Here is an 18662-nt window from a genome sequence, read left to right as displayed (position 1 = left end):
CTGCATCGCTGATACTGTGAGTTTAGCAGATGTGCTGCTGCTTTTTGTGATTTCATTTGACTGTAAGTTTTTAACCTTATTATTTGCACATTTTTTCAGTTTTTTTGAAACTAAATATCATGGAAATTGGCTGTGGATTGTGGAAAATGTTGTGGGCAAATAGACATTTTTTCCATCATGTTTTACACATGAATCTAACATGCTCCTTGGTAACATTTTGCATACGTATTCCTCTTTGATTTAGTTGTTTCCGGCCTCTGGAGATTGGCAATGGCAAAAACATAACAAATTATGTAATTTCAAATATGTTGACAGAGATCTAAGGATGCTCACCTGTTGCTGGTGTTTCATTCTTTTCTCATGTCATTATTTTTTTAGTTTTTTATTAGGAATTAGTGTAATGTATTGAGAAAAAATGATGTCCTCCACTCATTTGCTTACCTTGTGGATCCTCAGAAAAACACCCAGGTTGTCGGCTTTTAAAGTTTGTCAATCAGGGCTCCAAGCCAGAATCACTCCGGGTGTGTAAGAGAGGAGAGGGAGGTCAACATGGGCTCCAGCTCCTCCTCCTATGCCCCCAAAACCATTTATCTGGATGTGGATGGGAAGGTGCAAAAGGTGGGTCCGATTCTAGTGGAAAAGTTTGAATTATTCTGTCTTTTTTTATTATTTCATTTGCCAAAATACAGTTCACCCCCCATTTCTATTAGAAATGTAATGTGACATTATACATTTCACTAATGTCTTCTCTGCTGTGTCAGATCAACTGGTTTTGACAAAAAATGGTCACAGAATCTAATTTTCTGGCAGTAAAATCTGTTACAGATATGCAGTCATATACAGATTTCAATTATGTGTTTACAAAGATGTAAAAATTGCCTGTAAAATGTGTTATAAAATGTGATATACAATACAGTGTAGATATAAGAGACACATCTGATGAAAATAGGTTATTTCTTTCTTTTAATCAGAACTGCATTTGCATATGAATTATGTATCAAACCGTAACTGTAAAACGATTGACATTAATGTAAAAAAATGCAAATATGTAAATAAAACAAAAAAAAAAAAAACATCACAGTTGCAGCTCATTCAGTTAGTTCAAATTTATTTTTCAAATGCATTTATTTTTCAATTCAAGTTCAAATTCAGAATTCGGAAAATTCAGAAATTCAGAATTTCATATTAGTAAGAATTCTAAAACTGTCCTTTAATAACTTAAGCAATGGCAATTAAATAATTCAATGTTTAATTTACCTTCATGACTCACAGTTGTTGGTATTCCCAGTGGACCAGCCTCACCTGAGGAGGAGCTAAAATTAGACTGTGATGCAGAGCAGTTTGCCTTATTTCTGACAGAACCAAACACCTGTTGTCAACAGCTTACACTCCGGTATTAATTTCTGATCCCTTAAAGCTCTGGGGAATATAATGTATTTCAAAATATGGATTTAGATCTCTTCTTGTCTTTAACTTTTCAGAAGCAGCATTTAAGTTAAACAGAAAAAGTACTAAATAAAGTATAGCACTGGCTTATTTCAGCTCTTTAATCATACCGACAAGATAGCAACGGCCGAGTGAACATTTAAACAGTCATGACAAATGGTTTCTTGCTCGAGTTTCATGTTTCAGCGCTCCAAACATACTGAGGTACAGATAAATGAAACACTTGCTGATCTGGTGATGTAGAGTGCTTCAAGTAGAGAGCTGGCGATGACACATGTCTGTTCAAGAGCCCCAAGCCCACAGCCTGAGGCTGAATGTTTGTCTGCTACACCTGCTGGCTTCAAGATGTAAGGCTGCAGTTTTTGCATAGGGTATATGCACACACCTTTTTTTATCTGTGTACATATGCTGTAGTGAGTCTTGTAATCTAGAGTGTTTTTGTATGACAGCCGTGGATAATGTCGCTATCTTCTCTCACACTCCAGCTGTCCACTTCTGTCACATTGTTCTCTCTGCTGACTTGACCTCATTCAACTATATATTCAGCAAACCAACCTTTACTTTACATTCCCATGTGACTTTGTCGCTTAAAGATATGAAATTTGATAACCTTCCTCCCCTGTCAGAGCACTGAGGCTTTATATCAAAACCACAGCAGCTGTGTCCAGGTGTCCCTTTGAAAGCCTTATACACTGAATCTGCTGTGTTCGATTTGAGGGCTGCACAGAACAAGTTTTCTCCTATATGTGTGAATGTTATTTTATTAAATACCACTGCTACAGCCCTCAATCATTTGTGTCTACATTAATACAAAAAGGAGAACCAACTTGCTTGTATTTGAATTTGAACCAATAAAAGAACTGTGTGTCCCTCACAGGTGGTGTTCAGTCGGCACTGCAGTCCCTGCGACATCAAGGAGCTTCTATGTTCCTCATCCAACATTCCCAGGTTTATTTCACCTGCTTTTAGCTTCAATTTTTAGAAATTCATCATTGTTTGCTCACTTGTTTGTTTTTTTGCTCATTTATTTCATTCACGTGGACAGTGAGGTCCCATTGCTCCCTATTTCATGTCTCTGGGCATGATTGCCATAAAACAAAGCAAGATTATTTTCAGGCATGATAACTCATGATAAGTAAAGACAGAAAAAGCTTGTTGAGTAGCTCCATATAGTAAAGTAAGACTTGAATGTACTAATGAGTCAGACACACTACATTAGACATGCCTTTTTCTTCCCTCCTTTTCCTTCACTCTGTCTCTACAGAGATCCCAGGCACAATACACATGCATTTTTGTGTATAACTATAAAATTGTATCTATGCCAAAAGTTAGCCCAGTTAAGGTGTTATTACTATAATAAATGTTTGGGTTGGTTTTTTTTGGGGGGGGGGTGTTGTAACTTTTATAACATAAATGTCGATCATTTCTCTTTCACTCCAACAACATTAAACACTACGTACTCTGACTTAAACACTAAATATAATATGAAAAAGTTAAGAGGACTGTATTCAACTCAGTGTTTCTTCTTCTCATCTTCTTATCACAGGAACACTGCCATCATGATGGTGGATCCAGAAGGTGCCTTGGTCTCCATAGATCCCACCATGCCCACCAACTCTCCAAAGTAACCTAGCATCATTATGACATTGTATTAATATCTTAATTACATAATTACATGTCATTCATGTCATCTTTTTCCAAATCTGTGCCTCATTTCAGAGGCTCTTTTGACAAACATTTTATAAGATGAGAATGAAAGTTCGCTCTTGACTTTGGAAACAGTGACAAAACAATCTGAAATGGAGCTTTTGATCATATCTACAGAACAGCTACTAAATTAACCTTGAAATTGTTCTGTTAACTCTTTATAGACATTTATAAACTTAATAGAATTAAACTGCAATTCTTTCCAAAAAAAAGTAATACAAGCAAACTGCTATGGTGAGAATTAGGAATAATAATTGCACATCTGGTTTCCTTACAGCTCTCTGTACAAAATCATCCCCCTGTCTACCGGTCAGCTTGGAGGTAAAGCGTCTGCAGCAGCTTTAACTAGCTGACAAGCACACATACATTCATGCATCAACAACACATCTACTGTGAAAGTAATGATTAGCTTTGAACATACCAAACCTGACAGCGTGATTGCTGTTCACAATGATTTATCAGGTATGTATTTATGTCTGCAGAGAAGGAGGATATGTTTCAGAACGTGTTGTCCCAGGTGGCTGAGCAGTTCAGCAGGTAACACCTCAGTTGTTTATGTTATGCTATGACTGAAGCCTGCCCTTCCCCACCCTCGCACATACCTCACACTCATACCTGACACCGGTGCCTTTCAAACACTCTAATCCAGTCATAATACATGCTGCAACCCATAGAGGCAAGTTAAATCAGACAACAAGAAATTCTTTCACTTTTGTCATTAACTTTGAAGGTCCTTTTCTAGTTTGGTTTTGTCATTATGACCCTATGAACCATATGAAATACATGTCTTTTGTCATTTGTTTTGCTCTCAAAGAGCCTTTCGCATCAATGAGCTGAAGACTGAGGTCACCAACAGGCTAGCCATGCTGGAGAAGAGAGTGGAATGTAAGAAGTACATTTTATGTCATTTATCTAATAGGATCACATAGGAAAAAAAAATATTTCAATGCAATACAATCTAGGATATCAATAAAACATGAAATAATTCAAGTGCAGGCACATTCCTAAAGTAAGCCAAACAGTGATATTTCATGTCATCTTGTTCCAGTGGAGGGCCTGAAGGTGGTGGAAATTGAGAAGTGTAAAAATGATCTGAAGAAGCTACGAGATGAGATGACTTCACGAGGTGGTGGCAGGTGAAATGACTATACTTTTACCACCAACATCGATAGAAACCAAATCATGTAATATCAATTCAAAATAAAATGTCCTCTTTCCTTTCGACTTTAGAGTAAACTGCCCATGCAAATACAACTTCTCAGATGATGGGAAGAAGGTCACTCCTAGACGAGATGTCCCCAGTTATCCAAAGGTATGTCTGTCTCCTATTTTTTTACCATTTAAACTTCTGGAACACTGAAGATTTTTTTTGAAGTTCTGATGACTTTATTTATTTGGCTTGACATCCACAGTACACACTGTCTCAGGAGACTGTTGAGGCACTGAAGAAGCCAACATTTGATGTCTGGCATTGGGAACACAATGAGGTTTTTTAATTCAATTCAGTTTAATTCAAAACACTTTTAATAATTTGCCAAGTTTTGTTGACTCCAATTAACATTCAACTGATCAGTCTGTATGCACTATTCTTACACGGTTGCAGTTTAGTTGCAAGTGTATATTTCTATATGATTTTTATGCCTATTTTAGCTCTTTTTTCAGCCTTTTTTGCATATTTGAACTGAAGATGCTTTACTTCCTTTGTGGTTGCAGATGCTGAGCTGTCTGGAGTATATGTACCATGACTTGGGACTGGTGAAAGAATTCAACATGAACCCTATCACACTGAAACGCTGGCTGGTAAAGTTACAGAAGAGAGTAGAAGCATCACATATATTTTCTAATGTGCAGTTCACAGTTAATTAAGTATTTTTTCTGTCCGCTAGTTGGCCATTCAGGAGAACTACCGAAACAACCCTTTCCACAACTTTCGTCATTGCTTCTGCGTTAGTCAGATGATGTATGGCATGATCCACCTCTGCAACCTACAGGTGAGGTGTATGTTTGTGGGTATGAGTGTTCATGCATGTCAAGGATATCAAGTGAATCATCTACCATTCAACAACCATGTTTACAGAATTATGTAACGCTGGATATTTTGCATTTTGTAACAACACCTTTGATTTATACTGTTGTCCAGGAGAAGTTGACTCTCACAGATATGGGCATTTTAATGACAGCTGCAGTGTGTCACGACCTGGACCACCCTGGCTACAACAACACGTAAGACTCGCTATTCTGTCTGTAGGGGTGTTGAAAGATGGAGTACAGATGCCCGTTGACCCCAGTATGTTTTGACATCTTTTACACAACACTGTTGTCAATGAACTGTGAAACTAGTTCAGCATGGGGAGAGTTCAGGTATGAAAACACGCCGATTTAGATTATCATGTTGAAGTTTTGGGCAGGTGAAGACCTCTCTTATCAAGGAAACTTCGTGAGAATATATCCATCCATCTTAAATCCATCCGTTTCATCCGTGTCATCCGTGTCATCCATCTATCAGGTACCAAATCAATGCCCGCACAGAGTTGGCAGTGCGCTACAACGACATCTCTCCACTGGAGAACCATCACTGTGCCGTGGCCTTCCAGATCCTCTCTCTTCCTGAGTGCAATATCTTTGCAAACGTGGATCCTGAAGCATTCAAACAGATTCGACAGGTGAAATGTGCATGCAAAAGTCTCCTTAGTGAGCAGGAAAAACAGAATTCATTCAGATTCATGACAAACATCTTATTTATCTTATTGTAATTCTACTGTCTTGTCACATTTATCTAAAGACTATTTAACTTAAAATGTAACCAATTTTCATTCAAACCTTCAAACCTTGACTTTGCTTTTATGTCTCCAGGCAATTATCACCCTCATTCTGGCCACCGACATGGCCAGACACGGAGAGATACTAGACTCCTTTAAGCAAAAAGTGGACAACTTTGACTTCACCAACGAAGAGCATGTCACATGTGTGCGTATACATTGTGCCTTACAAGATCATGTTACATCTCCAGCTGACACCAGCTGTTTACTGTACTGCGCTATGCATATAGGATTTGACCCTCAGCACAAGCAGGCCTTTATCCTTTCTGAGAGTGTTGCAATCAGCAGAAGCCACAGGGATTGTATTAGCGTAATTGGGAAAGTAGTCACAGAAATACAGTGGAAAATGTGGAAATGAATAGGCTCCTTTATTCTCTGTTTGGTGTGTGTGTGTGTGTGTGTGTGTGTGTGTGTGTATGGGGTGGGGGGGTGGTTGTACATGCATGTGTTTGTGTTTTCAGCTGAAGATGGTTTTGATCAAGTGCTGTGATATTTCCAACGAAGTGAGGCCAACTGAGGTAGCTGAGCCATGGGTGGACTGTCTACTGGAGGAGTACTTCATGCAGGTGACCTCATCCAAAATATTTACATTACCCCTAAATCCATGATCTACAGCCAAAAAGTCAACTCAAATAAAGGATTCTGTACATCATGAGCAATGATAAGTGAAGCTTACAGCATCAAATGACAATATTTCCACCTCTGTGGCTCCCAGAGTGACAGGGAGAAGTCTGAGGGTCTTCCTGTGGCCCCCTTCATGGACAGAGATAAAGTCACCAAACCCACTGCTCAGATTGGATTCATCAAGTTTGTCCTCATCCCAATGTTTGAAACTGTCATGAAGGTAGGACCAACTGTCTAACGATGTGTGCCTATATGAACACTTTGATAAAGAAAAAAAAAAGTTAATGTCCTTTAACGGCTGCGGTGTTTTATGACAGCTTTTCCCTCAGATTGAGGAGATCATGGTTCAGCCTTTGAGAGACTCTCGTGACCACTATGAGGAGCTGAAACAGATTGACGATGCCATGACAGAGGTAGAACCTTCCTATCTATCTATCTATCTATATCTATATCTATCTATCTATCGGGGAAAAAGCATGATGTACAGTCAAGCTTTGTTCAAACACACACATTTTTATGTTAAATTACACTCCATATTTTCAAAAGATGTCAAATGAGTCGAAAAAAATCACCTGTCAATAGTCATCTATTCTCTATGATACTGTGCAAAACAGAGACAGCAAGTTGTAGCACTATTACAACGACCTTATTTTCAACCTTGGTGACTAGCAAAGGTAGAGTGGCTATAACTTTGGCCAGGTTGCTCCCACAGACACATACAAATGCACGTAAACAGAGCAAATCCTCACACATGCACTAATCTGATTTACCATCCAGCTCCCATGGCTATAAATGATCTGGATATTGTAAAGCTGTCAGTGGGGGAGTCACAATGTGCAATTTTGCAATATAATATTTTAAACAACATAAATAATGTAAGAAAAAAATTAAATCTGAAATTATCACAATATTGCAATATTATTTTTTATTGAGACACTAGGAGATGCAGTGAACAAAACTGCAATGAAGACAGGTTTAAACCTGCACACATTGCAGAGAAATATGTGTCAAAAGCCAAAAGTGACACTCCTTTATGCTCGCAAACATGCCATTTTGCCTGTGTGGACATAACAAATGAAATTTAGCTTAATCGGAATGTAAAGGGTTAAAACAATAGCAGTAACAGGTTCTCTGCAATGAAAAGGAGGCATTTAGTCAACAGATCCAAGCTCACTCAAGCTTATCACCTGGAGCTACCAAACACTACGAATGAACAGTTATGCAATTTGTTTCACATGGGAGGGGTCACACACACACACACACACACACAAACACACACACACACACATACAGTACATGGACACATGCATGCACGCACCCATCAAACCACTTGCTAACATAAAGGTGTGTCTTTTGTTCAATGAGGCACAGAAGAAAAAAACTGAAAATATGTCATTAGGCGGGAAGAAGAAGTAAGCTCTGCAGTGAGTGAGTGCAGTGGTATCTGTGTAAGTAAAAGCAACTGACTCCTTGGTTGTGCTTTAGTGTTTAGTGTTCGTGTCATGAGTGCTCTCTGTCTCTGCCGCTGTCTCTGGCCCCTCCACAGCAACTCTTCTCTGTACTGAACTCTATCGACAAAAGCCAGACCTTTAGGAATGTGCAGCACTTTCATCACTTTGGATTCGCCTTTTAAGTTAACACCAAGGAGTTCATATGGATTCCCTCACAAAAAAGGAAAAAGCAAACAGAGCAATCCTGTTCAGTTGGCTCAAGCAAAATTGGTTCAGCATTAGAAATTTTACAGCCTACAAAGAAAGAGAAAATGTTACAGCCTAAGAACCAAAAGGAGAAAGAAATCCTACAAAAAATACTTAAGTTATTAAAACTAACTAACACCAGAGTATGACTCAAATATGACTTCCTTGAAAAGATTAATTTTGCAGCTGTCATTATAATTTTGACTGTCACTGCTGCAATACTGAAAGTGATGAAACTGTCACTCATTAGTTACCCTCTTAAACACTTTTTTTTTTTTACAGTGACAAGACAACAATTTCTGCTCATGAATTGAAATTATAACCTCTTTTCCTTTCTTTTCCCATTTCACATTGAACCTTTCCACAGAACTAGAATGAAGTTGCTACTAGATTTAGGGTAAGATTTGACTTTCCGCAGAGGGAAGCCAAGTCTAACTCACAGCTGTAGGGCAACTTCAGTCGAATAGCCTTCTTCTGTGATGGACGATCTTTTGGTGGTCAGGCATGGTTTGTGCTGATCTAGGCACAACTCTCCGTCGATGAGTTGTTGTTTAAACCTAGTTTTAGTCTCAGCTTTCCTCCTTAAAACCCATCTGTTTCTCTCTGTCTAATTTAAGCTCTTGTTTTATTGCAGGGGTCTTCTTTTGTGTTCAAACTCAGGACAGACTTTAAAAAACGTGAGTGAGGCCTGGACAAAGACGTTCTGTGCTGCGTTCTGAAGATGACGGATGGAGAGATGGAGCAGGAGGCAGAGAAAAGAGACTGCTTGGCTACATACTGAACTAAACTTAGGCGTCAAGGTGGCATATCTTGAACTTTGACTTAGACTTTTGCACTGGATGTAACAGAGAGGGACCTGGCGACCTCGATGTATATTTATAGTGTTTCTGTTGTTTCTTTCTACTCTTTTTTTATTTTCATTTCATAGAGCTGCAACAGCTTGAAAGACCAGTTTCTCTGACAACAAATTTCAAGAAAAATGTTATTTTAGATTGATGGCAATGCATTTTTTAAAAGCCTCATGAGCTAAAGGTTCAGGCAAATAGCTTGCACAAACAGTAAATGATGATATTTCCCCAAAATATTTCCAGTAGAAAAATAAACTACATCAAAGTGGGACATTTTCACCTCACTGTAGCAATAAATATTTTTGATTGACATGGTGCACTATGAGAGTGTTTTCCAAAGAATAATGCTTTACTTTTTTTTGTACACACACAATGAGCTGTTCAGCAAACCATCACGATTCTAGATATCTTCTCTGGTTCACTTATACATTTTTTTAAAAAGCCACATAGGGGCAAACGTTTCACAAGTTGTAAGTTCCAAGTATGTTTCACAATTCATTCTGTGTTTTTACATCTCAAAATGTATGTAGAACTGTGCTTTATATGTCTGTTCATCTGTTATGTCTTTATATATAAAGTTTAGACAACATACATTTCAGAGTGTCTGTCCACTGTCACTTTAATAATAGAACACATTTAAAAACAATAAATTTTAGTCAAAGTTATTTTAAAAGAAGTTAAAAAAAATACAGCTACAGATCATTAAAATAAACCTGGTGTTGTATACTAGAAAACAACTAATTGACATAAATTAACCCTTTATTTATGCTTTGCATTGTTCCACATGTTTTTCATATTAATCATATTACTGCTTATTACAAATATGCTGTTAATCCACAGAGGCCATAACATACGACAGCAAGTGGCTATTTAGATCACTGTGGTAACACTTAATTTATTTTGTTTACCTATTTTATAAAGGTGAGAATGTTGCAAGTATGATTCCTCTAACTAATCACTACTCAACGATTTGATAATTTCTTGGTGTACATCTTTTTCAACATACTGTTTATACTGAATATTTGAATGTTAAAAATGTAACAATGATACATAATTTTCACCAAATGAATCATGTTGATAAAAAACAAACTTGGTAGCATCAATATCACATCATACCTGAATCTTTATACCTGAAAACAAACCGAGTCATTTCTGTTGTTTGACATAACCGTCAATCTTTTTTCACCCTTTTTTCAATCCTGGATAGATGCTTTACTTGAGCCCTTGTGAAAGGCTGCATTGTAAAATGTTGTGCACACATTCCAGTTATTCACTGCTTCTCTGCCCATCATTCTGATTGAGACACATTTTATTGGCACATTTGAGACTGGAGGGCTAGAATACAGTCAACATGTGTTGAAATATGACTAGTTATCCTGTTGTGTACCACCCAAAGGTGCCACTTAACTCAGCCCGCACTACGCCCCTCTCTCTTCACAGCTTCCCTCTCAGCCATATCAGAACTGGGTGGTTTCCTCCAGCTACTCTGCAGTGATTAAATCACTGTGTTTTTTGGCAACAATTTGTTGCTGATTACTCCAGAGTGATTATGCCTCACCTGTTGGCCTCGCCTCACACACCACAAACAACACCTAACATGAAATCATGTTAATAATACAGAGTAACGCACGCTATGAATCGCCAAAGACATTATTTGTCCTGCATCTTTTTGTTTAGGTTTGTTTGTGCATTCAAAAATCAAGTAGGAGAATTAATAAACTTCAATTTCACTTCTCTAGTTAGCTTTATCTAAGTCCCACCACTAATCCATTTATTCACATATTACAGAAATGGTCTGATGGGTTATTTTTGGAATAATCTGATCTTTTGTGTGCATATACTACTGCAATCCTACTTGTAAGCTAATGATCTCAAAGCAATAAAAAAGAAAAACACTCGACCACATGTTGTGATTGCAGTTAAGATGAGAGAAATATGGGAAGTGGGTAAACATATTTGAGTTCATGTGTTGTTTGAATGGATGTAATTACCCGTCACCTCCTCCACATAGCATGGCAGAGTGTATTGACATTAGCCTGAAGGAATGCTCTGATTAAACAACATGTTGTCTAAAGGATTCTGCACTACATCCTCCTGCATGGCAAATAATTAAAGCACTGCGGTCAACAAGCAAAAGGAGTTTCTGAGTCACACGTCGAGGCACAACTTTAATGATATTTTGTTATTGTCTTGCTTGTTTGTTTTGAAAGAAAGGTTTGCAAAAATGCTTCATTTTATATTCTCTGTAAATGACTGACATCAAATTGCGCACACAGTATTCTGATGTTTTCATAATTTGTTCACATTTCAGTTCTCTATCCTACATCAAAAGATTAATCTCTCAGATTGAGCATCCCAGCCTGCCAAGTATGAGTGCAGCACTAATTAAAGTAACTGATATCTGAAACCCTTAATTCATTCTCTTTGCCTTGAGGCGGGTGTCACATCTTAAACTACCACAAAACTTCACTAGGCCTGTTTTCTGATGTGACAGTGAACACTGTATCTGTTACAAAAGTACCATTATTTGGGTGAAATGAGCAAGTGTTTAATTATTCTTTCACTGGGTGCGCACGACATTGGACCTTAGTGTGCAAAGAAAGGTGTGGCATCTATTACAGTGACATTCGATCAGGGGTTTGGAACATTATCCGTACTACCTCACAGTCAGTAGTCAAAACTTGCAGTAGTTTTAATCACTTATTACTGTACATGAGAAAAGTGTAGAGATAGATCTACAGAAATGCTCTCTATGATAATGATTTTTTTTCTGCATAGAATTTTTTAACAGGAATCAAAGCAAAGTTTCATACCACTAAAACAAAAATGTTTAACTTTGCAGGTATAAAACAGTCTTCATAATGTATTTTTCAGTGTCCTTACTTTATTAAAACCAGAGATTACAAGTTGCTTTACAATGACAACATTAAAAACAAATACAACCTTTACCTTATTTCCAAAAATAAGGGAATAAAGTAAAAATACCTTTTTGTCAGTTTTATGAAATTTTGGGACGCTTAACAAAATAAGTCCAATTTTAAGTGAAGAAAACCTTGTTCATGTATTTTCATGATGTTCCATCATCCTCAATTTTTGTGGCTATGAAAATGAAAAGACCATTGCTGGTAACATGCATCAGCATTATACTGTCAATATTCTATTGGTTTATTGGAGAAGTAATGACCAAAATCTGCCATAGAAACTCTGAGCATTGATGTTCCAGAGAGATATGTGACTTAAAGCCATCATATATGTACAATTTTTATGTGATTATGATATCTTTCAAATTATTTAAACGGCAACAGTTTCTGTTGTTTTAAAAACTGTTACGGTCTGTGTAATACTTTCAGTCATTCATCCCAAAGTTGGATCCATGGGGTCTTTTTTGACCCTACCACTTGGGAGTGACAAATTTTGAAATTCAAACCCTATAATTAGAAGTTCAAATTCTGAACATAGTGGCTTTAATTTTCATTCCATGTTATATTCACTTTATTTTCATCTGATGCTCCTGAGAGCTCTTTTAATTGATTTTCAGTCCTATTTTCAACAATTTGCCTCAGATTCAACTCGGACTTCCCTTATGTTTGTTTGATTTAATACATTATTAACATGGAAAAACCTTTGAAATCCCCTCATTAGAGGCTGTCTGTCAAAAGGTCTGTGTTGTAATTCGTACAGATACATATTATCCATATGAATTGTGCAGGTACCACCCAGTCAGAGCTTTAACTGATCTCTCTGATCTTCACTGGTGGTCTACCGATGAATCCTTATCCTGAGCCAGGAGAAAGTTTGGAAACCAAAAGGTAATTTGATACAAGCTTTTCTCTCACATATTATCGCAGCTTATCAGGTAAAGACCATGTGAGAGGGATGTACAGTATACGGGAATGTTGATGAAAGTTGATAAAATATTCCTCTTGCAAAGCAGCACACAGAAAAAAACATACTCACTGTCTGTTGTGTCTGCAGTATTACTGCCCTGTAAAGGTTTGTGCTGCATGATGAACTTACTTTTGTACGATTATAGTACATGCATTCATGAGAGCAGAAATGGATAGTACTAAATCGAACCCCTTTCTCTCCTGCTTTATTTGAAAAGCATCTTGGAACAATCTCGGAAAAGCTGTTTCATTTTCATGTGTGTTCTGCTAAATTCTCATTACATTACTTTCTCAGGTCAGAGCACACTGTGGAGAATTCCTCCCAGCATGCGCTCTTCCAGGGGTTGAGGTAAAAGGGCATTTTGTGTGTGTGCATGTGTGTGTGTGTGTGTGTTGTCAACAGGCTTTCCAAAACTGAAGTCTTACAGCAGGAAGCTGTGGATGATCCATGGCCTAGTTTCATGGGGAACTGGGTGAAATGCAAAACACATGGTGTGGAATAAATTCTGACTGTAGTTCTACCTAGCTGTTTTATTACCTCACTGTCCATTAATCTGTTCTTCATTAGGTACAGCTTGTGCAGCAGTTTTTAATGTATTCTGAATGAACTGAGTGTGTAAGCTGTAGGATTCTCTACAGTTACGTCTATGTAAACACATGCGATTCCCCATTTATCTTTTGTCAAACCACAGATCAGACTGTGGCATCGGTCAGGGGAATGAGTCAGCCACACAGGCTTTTCTCTGCTGACCAGACAACAGTCGCGGCCCAGACCTGCTTCGTGTGAGCAAACATGCACGCAGACAAAGCTTTGCTTGTGGGAGAGGCAGTTAAACCATCATGGATGTCGCGTTCCCCTGACATTGACATTCACAGGAATGCCCAGTTCCTTGTTTGGCCACTGGACTGTGAGGACACAAGCAAGATTTACTGAAGACAGTTACATCCCTGCAAAGAATGGCATGAAGTCAAAGGTCAGAAGAGAAAGCTAACCCTAAATTCAGGCCCTGCATTTTTGTGTCAGCGACTAAAGACTCTGTGACAGACAAAACAAAGAGCAGTGTCAGGTGGTGTAAATCTGGGTACCAAAACAAAACTTTTTTTCTTATCTTTCTCTCTGAAAAAAAAAAAACACATCTACTGCAACAGAGGCTCTCTCTAATTTTCTCTTTAATTGAGCTCCCCCCTCTCACCTTAAAATTTCCTTGTTAATGTTTTAGGTTTAGTTATAAGCCCATCCAATAACTCAAAAGTTGGTTGAACAGCTCCATTTTTTACAAGCTAAGCAGACCTCACACACTCAGCCACAGGGCTCTGAGACACCTGTGCAACATCCTGATAAAACAGGTCTTAAAATTTCCATGAAGTGCTGTCAAGAGAAAATGACTCATTTAAGAAAGAAATAGAAGGCTCTTTTAACATCTGGCTTGTGTGTAAAAACTGGTCTCATTTTTTATCCATGTGGATTTTTCATTATAAACAAACATTTTTCTTGTGTATATCCTTTAGCACACTGAAAGCATTTCATACATCATAAAAATTTGCAAAGCCTTTTTTACGTTTTGAAACCTCCATTTGTTACATTGACTTGCAGATGTCTTCTTCTCCTCTTTTATTGGCACCATTAGGACCAAGCGCCAACCTCCAAGGCTGAAAAATTAAGCCAATGCGGAAGTGCCAAAAACCTGCATTGTATCTAATGGCCATCAGGGGGCAACTCCACTGACTGCAAAAAGAAGTCCTATTGTATGGAACTCTATGAGAAAATGGCCCTATGTCTCTCTTGATTTATTACCTCAGTAAACTGTTTCCTACTGAGTTTATGATCTCAATCACTAGTTTCAAGTCTTCCTCAATACAGCATGATGTCCATTTTGTAAATTATGGTCCCATTTAATTTAAATTTGACGATAAAGCAGGGTATGCTTTAGGGTGTGGCTACCTTATGATTGACAAGGTGCTACCACGGCGACAACGTTGCTTACGTAACGTAACCATAGGCCTAACTGCTGCTATTTCACAGTGTGTTTTCAGAAAAAAAGTCTTGTTCAGCGTTTGGTTTTAATAAAAGACTCATCAATGATTCGGATGATCAGTTTTTCGGGTGACTACATTTTGTTTTAACAGTTTTAGGCCTGTTTTTCGCTAGCAGAAATTAGCATTAGCATTAGCATGATCACTGTTAATCGTAGATTATAAATGCACTGTGCTAACAGAGCTAGCAGCTCGCACTATGGTCAGCTCAACCCTCTCATCCAAATGTGGTCACTTCTAGCTCCAAAAATCAAACATGGCGACGGTCAAATCCAAGATGGTGATGGTCAAATCGCTACACTTGAGGCTTCAATTCGACTGTCCGAAAACCAATGGGTGACGTCCATATTTTTCACAGTCTATGATTAGGACACATAAGGGTAACCGCTAACAGCTGATATGCAATTCTGCCCTCTCCATTCACCATTTTATTTATATTTATATTACATCACCCCCATGCTCCAGGTGTACATGTGCAACCTTGTTTATGGGCTGTAAAACGCAATGTGGAGACATGTTCATTAAAACACTGCACTACAGCGCCTCCAGTGGTCAAAAACTAGTACCTTTAACTTAACTGAAAACATTTCTTTATACAATGTATTTATTGTATTTTGTATTCCTGCTTTCTCATGATGTGTCATTCATTGCATTCATAGACTAGATCAGCCATCAATATATCACATCAACCAAATACCACTCAGTGCATTTGGTTCACTTTTAGGTCAGTGGGGATTAACTATCAAAGGCAACATGGGCTTGAGTAAATATTGAAAGATCTGATTTCCAAAGAGCTGTGCACATACAGGCTATCTGAGCTCAAGTATCCATTTCCGACATACCAGCAGCGTTTAGTTAGTATCCTTGGCTTTCTCAGCTCCCTCATGCAGGCTTTAACCCCTACAGTAAGACCAGTCTACTCTGGTGATACATGTCAGAGAATGACTTTACCTAAGTCTATATTGTTGTGTTTATCGCTGCTTTTCTCAGAAATATGCAAACAACAAAAATTGGGACATGGAAAGATGTTTGTTTTCCACAAGCAGTCATGGCTATTGTGAAACACTAGGACACATTTTGTTCCATTTAAACTCTGTACAACAAAATACACTAATATGAAGGCAAAATCCCTGTGGTTATTTCTTCATACTGTAACATTTTTTATGTGTTGACACAGGCTCAATTGTTATATTAACCACTTACAGTGTTTCTTTTCTTTTAATTAAACTCTGCACACATAAAAACAATGGCTCACTGTTATTAAAAAAACAGTTTTAATGTTTTCCCTCATTTACAATTTACAACATGTCAAAAACAGACATTTTACTGGTTTGCTGTTCCTCACAGGAAAAACAATTAAACTATCAGTCCACCCATTAAAACAGAGCAACAGAGAACCGGAAATAAATGTGGATGCCACTATCAGATCAAAGAGATTATAATATTATAAATAATAACAAATATGATGATCAATGAATGCTCTCATGGAGCTCTGGTTGGCAAGGATTTGTGTTACTGTTTATCTGAATCTTTTGTTATAGACACATTCACTTAGTAGAGCGGAGCAGTGAGCCCAGTCTGGCAGCTGACAGTTGGACATACTAATCCCAGCGCATGAAAGAGGCCTGACAGTTCACTGAGGGAGAGGCCCGCACCAGTTTGTTTACAGCTTGATAATCTGGAGCAAGAATCTTGATTGTGTGCTGGCAGAACATCAGCAGCCGTGCCGTGACTGCCGGGCCACACGGCAATTACACTGGCCTCTTATCTGTATGAATAGCAGGCTTGTGAGTGCAGTAAAGCAGGCCTAATGACAGATGGACATACAGAGTATAGTAACAAAAAAAACACCAGCATAAAGTACCTTAAAGTCTTCCTTCAGTAATCTCGGTCTTGGTATTAGCATGGGGCTTGAGTGGAATTGGGTTGGGGTTGGGTTAAAGGAATGCTAATCACTAATAACGTGATGATTTTCTGAGCTTTCTATTTCATAGGTTAATGGTGGTGAAACTGATCTTTGATATTGTTCCAGAATATACTCATATTGAAAGGCTTGTAACACAGAGCTTTAAAAAGATTAATGTATTGGTGGTCATTCTTTTTTTGAATGAGCACAACAACACAAACCTGGAAGATGCGCTGTATTTAAAGGGGATGTATCATGCACATTTCCAGGTCTGTATTCATATTCTGAGGCTCTACAGGGATATCTTCACATGATTTGCAATTCAAAATACTCCTCATTTATCTTATACTGGTCCTTATGCAGTCCCTCAGTTCAGCCTCTATCTGAAACAGGCTGTTTTAGCTCCTGTCTCTTTAAGGCCCCCCTCCCCATGAGCCCACTCTGTTCTGAATGGTTAGCTCCCAGAAGGTGCCCCTCTGCAGACTTCCACTGGCTCTGGAGGCAATGTAAACAAACAGTATTGGTTGGATTTCACTTCTTTTTCTTGTTCTTTACTCAAAATGAAAAACTTCTCAAATATATCTGGAGCCTGAATCCAATCCAAATATGCAAACCAAAGACATGAACCACCCATTGGATAACCTAAGCAATAAAGACTACAGAGTGCACAGCCGTTTGTAGGCCGATCTGATGTTATCCTGAGGAGGAAGTAGAGGTAACATTGCAAGTGAAGTGTTCAGAGCATGCTGAAGCCTTGGCTTTTGACTTGCAAGGAGTGTTTTACATTTTTCTCAAGTTTTGGACCTTTGACCATGTTTAACATAGACACCTGACATAATAACGATATTAAAAAATAACAGAAAATCACAAAATGTATGATGTGTCCCCTTAAAACCTGCAATAACAGATTTTTGGCCACCTGTGGACAACAGAAGCAAGCTGTAAACACAACATCGATTTATTTTCACTTTTGATAATGGTTGAAAAACAGATACAGAGCAACATTAACATTCATTTAGAGTTGTGTTTCAGGTCACTTGATGAATGTTAGTCCAATTTTGACTTTCCATTTAGCTCTGTTTTGGTCTTCACCAACTCCTGAGGGAAATATTTGGCTCGACAGCTGCTTTAATGCTCTAAAGAGCCAGATGGTAACCAGCCAGTTGCTGACTTTGAAGCAGAAAACCAAAAGACACTGAAATGCTCCATATAGCTGAGGGGAACTGGCTTAATATACATAAACACTTACTCAGTCGTCAAACACTCATGTTTCTGTTGGCATCAGTTTTCTCTCAGTTTATGTTTGAAGACCAATTCGAGCTTGTGTTGTGTCATGCTAGTGTAACCACTGCTCCAGCTTATAAAATAATTACTGAGATCATGTAACTGTAACAACTCAGAATATATTTATATTATATTTAGGGTCTGATAGCAGTTTACTACCTATATCCAGTTATTTTATGAATTGCTGCACTGGAGCATAGCTATCTTTATTATACATCGGATAATCACAGAGTACCTTTATCCTACTTCCTTACATACCTTATTGACATGAAATTAAAGGAAACTTACACTTCCATTAAAATGAAATGGATAGGTATAAATGCACCTTGGTTTGGTAACAAATCAGTATCTTCAAATGATTGGCTTAATACAGGTTCAACCAGGAAATGTATTGTGTTGCCCTTTATACT

The 18662-nt window shown here is 38.0% G+C and overlaps 1 protein-coding gene across 2 annotated transcripts; it reads left to right on the top strand.

The window, feature by feature from the left end:
* Positions 1-493: 493 nt before the first annotated feature.
* Positions 494-8175, top strand: pde9ac (phosphodiesterase 9ac). 2 transcript variants are annotated; one of them, XM_067595782.1, is made up of 18 exons: positions 494-618; positions 2324-2394; positions 2993-3070; positions 3431-3474; positions 3636-3690; positions 3968-4038; positions 4202-4279; positions 4386-4465; positions 4566-4640; positions 4867-4953; positions 5040-5144; positions 5294-5376; positions 5660-5816; positions 6007-6120; positions 6434-6538; positions 6688-6816; positions 6914-7009; positions 7962-8175. In XM_067595782.1, the coding sequence occupies exons 1-18, from the start codon at positions 550-552 to the stop codon at positions 8010-8012; spliced, it is 1548 nt and encodes a 515-aa protein (XP_067451883.1). In that variant the 5' UTR covers positions 494-549; the 3' UTR covers positions 8013-8175. The 2 variants fall into 2 exon arrangements, with proteins under 2 accessions (XP_067451883.1, XP_067451882.1); XM_067595781.1 differs by having other exon boundaries at positions 4202-4289; positions 4384-4465.
* Positions 8176-18662: the final 10487 nt, after the last annotated feature.

Source organism: Thunnus thynnus, chromosome 7 (assembly GCF_963924715.1).
Source record: "Thunnus thynnus chromosome 7, fThuThy2.1, whole genome shotgun sequence".
NCBI classification, from domain to species: domain Eukaryota; kingdom Metazoa; phylum Chordata; class Actinopteri; order Scombriformes; family Scombridae; genus Thunnus; species Thunnus thynnus.
The sequence above is the reverse complement of the archived record's forward strand: the minus strand, read 5'-3'. Positions and strand labels throughout refer to the sequence as shown.